The 5,000-nt window shown below is 36.3% G+C and overlaps 1 protein-coding gene across 3 annotated transcripts in view; it reads right to left on the minus strand.

The window, feature by feature from the left end:
* LOC125035409 (E3 ubiquitin-protein ligase TRIP12-like) overlaps window positions 1-5,000 on the minus strand; it is a 63,545-nt gene that overhangs the window by 48,606 nt on the left and 9,939 nt on the right. For all 3 annotated transcript variants that reach the window (XM_047627785.1, XM_047627784.1, XM_047627783.1), the window contains exons 2-4: window positions 3,275-3,396; window positions 2,750-2,990; window positions 2,419-2,548 (exon numbers count right to left, since the gene is read on the minus strand). In XM_047627785.1, coding sequence (XP_047483741.1) covers window positions 2,419-2,548; window positions 2,750-2,990; window positions 3,275-3,360 — 457 coding nt within the window. In that variant the 5' untranslated portion in view covers window positions 3,361-3,396. The remainder of the gene's footprint in view (window positions 1-2,418; window positions 2,549-2,749; window positions 2,991-3,274; window positions 3,397-5,000) is intronic.

A 5,000-nucleotide genomic window follows, 5' to 3' on the forward strand; every position in this document is an offset into this window, starting at 1 on the left:
AAAAAATAAATGTATTGAAGGCACCTAAAAACAAAATTAATTCATCTGTCAGAACAGTTATGCTGCCCCTATGCTGAAAAAACTTCTAATTAAGAAAATAGAATTTGAAGTCAAGGACTTTTCATTATTTTTAAATAGTTATAAATTCCAAAGCATAGTAATGATATTACACACACACACACACACACACACACACACACACACACACACACACACACACACACACACAGACACACACACACACACACACACACACACAGACACACACAACACACACACACACACACACAACACACAACACACAACACACAACACACAACACACAACACACACACACACACACAACACACACACACACAACACACACACACACACACACAACACACAACACACAACACACACACACAATTTTTGGTTTTGATATTGGAAAAAAGTATTTAAAATATTGCTCATTTTAAATATTTGCTTGTATGAAAAGTCAATTAACAGCATTCATTCATCCAAAAGTATAATATATATGTATTATAGTGAGGTCACAATACTAAAATAATTTCATACATATATGTACACATACTCATGTAATAGAACATAATTACACACACAAATACAGGTAAGTATTATATCATAGGCCACATAAGACGCTGTATGTCATAGGAAGTACCGCAGAAATATAAAATAATAAATAAATAAATAAAACAAAAGTACAATATTTATTGTAGAAGCCTGCTCCAAAACTTGACTCCCACTACATACTATTTCTACAACATATCTATGTTTATAAATAGCTTGGGTGTGTATTATTACTTATCTCCTGATTTGAAAATAATACACAAAGACCCTATAAAGTTGTTTTATTATTTTTTTATAAAAAAAATTTTAATACCTCTCAAGTGTTTACATGGTAAGTACATTATCAAGGCAAACATCAGCTTTGCTGAACTTTCAACATTCATTGGGCTTGGCCTAAAGGTACCTGCAAGTCGTAGGAGGTAGGCAAGTTTTTTTGATGATCTTTCAGGGAAAGAAATTCCGTCTTATGTGGCAAAAATTACCATAAGTATACATGCATGTATACATGTATAAAATACCCTAACAAGCATGCAAACATGCATGTTTATGCTCCTTCTTAGATCCTATCTCACTTGACCAGTTTAGTTCAGTCTCCACTTACTGCAACTAACAGCACCATGTAAAAATGCCTTGCATTCACTAAAAGCCACTTTCCTCTTCCATTTAATGAAAAAAAAGTATTGCTGCTGCAACACATAAGTGTTTAAACTGAGGGCTAAACTAAGTAGTGTGGGAAGTGATACGGTTGTTAGTAAAAGGTCATCTGTGTTATGGAATTACATAAACAAATCAGACCACTTGAGAACAAAATACCTATATGCGGAAAATTTTTCGCATGTATAACTGAGAGGATTAACCTTGGCTTAACCTGTATCTGCTGTCATAACAGACTGACTCATCATGCTGGGTATGGCTATAAGCGTCACAATGCACTAGAGTGAGACAAGCGCAAAATTCCGAGAGATGTAGCAAACTCCCAGACCAAAAGGCAAGAAGGTTGCCAGAAGTAACTGGAGTCAGTGACACCAAGAGATTTCTGATACCGTTATTAAGGGTTAATGGTTCCACAGGATGGCACAATCACCATAAACTCAGACAAGTCTTATTTAACAGTTGTACGAATGCAAATAAGCCAACTTCCACTTTCCTTTCCAGTACTTTCATTATTTTCATTATAAATCATGACACCTCATTCAGATTTGTTCATAATCATGACACTTCATTCATTTGTTCATATCAGCTATCAGAGCCTCCTTTGGTCACATTCTAGCTAAAATATCTAATGCTCATGTCTTATTGGTATACTTTTGAAACTCGTAAGCATGAAGCAACCAAAGATGGTTGACTATCAGTTAGACAGGCTGGCACTTCCACACTAGTTACTCATGGAAACAAGCTTTTAAAGGTGTATCCGAATATGAAACTACTGATAGCTCAAATTTGACCTTGTGAAACCCTGAAATGGGACGGTCCCCTTAACCATCTGTTTGTCAACATGGCAGATTCTTATTATGATTTAAATCTCTTTTCAAACCAGATCCATGCAGTTTTTCACCAAATGCACAGCTTATAAAATTAAGACACAAAATCGTCCATGCAAGAAGAGATTCCAGTCTGGCACACATGCAGGTACATGATTATTTGCATTTGTCTATATAAAGATATACCTAATTCTAACAGTTTTCATTTAACACATAATGCACTTTATTGATAACATCATGGTAATCAAAATTTTAATGATTACCAAATCATGTTTAACTTAGTATCATAAAGCAAAAAATTGAGCTAAATAGAAAAACACTGATTCCTAAACTTCAAGCCCAAAACAGAAGTACCACATGGTCTTACCCTGGTTGCGAGTGGGTGTGCTGGGTGCGTTGGCGGCCAGGCTGGCAGATGACTGGTTCCGGCTCTCTAGGTGACTGCCCCGGCGCGGACGTTTGCTTGCCGGGCTCTCCAAGCCACAATCGCCACTATCCTTTTAAATTTAACAGAACATATAAATTAAAATCATAATAAGAATATATTCCCTTATTGTCAAAAACAGACAAATCTTCTTAGTCTTCATTACAACTCCAACACAATTAAAAAAGTTACACATTTCAAAATTTCTGAGTGTTAAATCCTTATAACATTGAAAGTGCTTTCCTACTTCTGTATCACAATTCTTCACACTTACTGCGTCTCGTGCTTCACTGTTGCTACTATTGCTGGTAACTCTCCTCCTCTTGGTCGTGCTGCCAGCTGAGCTAGCCGAGTTGGGACTGACAGTATTACAACCCACTGTTGCCTCGTGTTGGCTGTCACTATTTCTTCTCTTTGTGTGTACAACTTCAGTGATGCCACTCTTACGCTTCCGTAGGGGCAGGGGACTCCCGATAGCCTCCAACCCCTCCACTCCTGACCCAACCAGCTGATTTCTGTAGAGCATAATCAAAATAATTGTAATAATGATCAAGACAACAATAATAACCATGACAACCTACACACACCAAAAAGACTAAGTAAGGAGACTGAACAGCCAAGCATACTCAGAAAGGAGGATTCTTTTCACTATGTAACTAAAATGTCTGGATGGCTAAGATCCCTACTATTTGACAAATTTCTTTTTCATCCCAATCTGTGACTATATTTTCTCTGACAGTAGCCAGTTGAATACCTAAATTATACATATAGTTGCTTAACTTAAATCTAGTCCAATTACCTGTTCCTGGTTGCCGCAGTGTGGGCCCCACTGGTGGTGGCTCGTGAGTGTGACCCCCCTGCGGTCCCCTCACCGCGCTCCGCCATAGGCACTGGTCTCGAACCCAATCATGCCAACAACACCTGGATTGATTTAGAAATACAGAGTTAGAAAATGGCAATAGGAAATGTCCAGTCCTTCACCATTATCACAGCTGATACCAACATCCTGTACATACTTTTTATTTATCTTCTTACACTTTTGTTTCACCCCTACACACCTGGGTGGCATGTATGTACATGCCTGGACTCAATTCTAAGGTGACATGCGCATACATGCCATGGTGTGCCAATCCCATACCCTGGAGGCACGTATGGTCATGCCACGAGCTTCTTGCCAGTGTAAATGTGAAGTGGGGGGGTAATAATAATAATAATAATAATAATAATAATAATAATAATAATAATAACAACAATAATGCAAAAAATTAATTAAATGAAAGAAGAGAGAGATTGAGAGAGAAATGCTTCTTTACAATCCAGAGCAATTGATGCATTGATATGGAGTAAATACGACACTCATATCATATAAGGAATACCAATGTAAATTTAAGTGATATGTAATGATATAATCAAGTGTATATAAAACCACTCTGAGCAGAGAAATTTAAATCTATATCGTGCTCACTATGATCTATTAAAACCTTGCATAAAATTTAAGTTCATCTTATAAGATAAGACCTTAGAAAAGAATAATACAGAAAAATAATAAAATAGTTTCTTAGTGTTACAAATAAAATTTAAGGGCCAAGGCTGCTATGGATGGGGGGATTGCGCATTAGAAGACCACCCAGAGGAACTGGGCTAAATGAAACCTATACATTAGGATTATATGAAAATAAATGAAACAAGTATGTACAGGACATAAATATATATGCAGGAATCAATATGTAAATAGTGGTGTATATATAAAACCTACACACAGACATATACAATTATACAAATATACATATATATACACACAGACATGTAAAAATACAAATACATATATACATACACATATTTATACATATGCATAATTATTCATATACATATACATATATATATATATTTATATACACACACACACATATACACACATATATAAACATATATTATTATATATATATATATATATATATATATATATATATATATTTACATACACATACATATATGTATATTTACATATATATATGTATGTATATAAATCGGAGGGCCAGTACTAAACCAACCATACCACACGACCCACTAAAAGGAGTGTGCAACTAGGAGCTATCTAGCTTCCATAGACATTACCCATCTACTCATACATGAGTAATGATAGCGAGGTTTTACACACACTCCCCGTGGGCACTCGGTGGAAATTGATTTAGAAATTCGAAACCGAAGTCAGATACTGAGGTATATATATGAAAGATGGAATAATGCAATACCGCATTGATATAGGTGTATAACAATCCTCCCTGACCTGTCCTCGAACCTAGGTCACTCCGGGTATGAGACCGGAGGGCCAGTACTAAACCAACCATACCACACGACCCACTAAAAGGAGTGTGCAACTAGGAGCTATCTAGCTTCCATAGACATTACCCATCTACTCATACATGAGTAAACCTCGCTATCATTACTCATGTATGAGTAGATGGGTAATGTCTATGGAAGCTAGATAGCTCCTAGTTGCACACTCCTTTTAGTGGGTCGTGTGG

The sequence above is a fragment of the Penaeus chinensis genome, chromosome 19 (assembly GCF_019202785.1).
Source record: "Penaeus chinensis breed Huanghai No. 1 chromosome 19, ASM1920278v2, whole genome shotgun sequence".
NCBI lineage: Eukaryota > Metazoa > Arthropoda > Malacostraca > Decapoda > Penaeidae > Penaeus > Penaeus chinensis.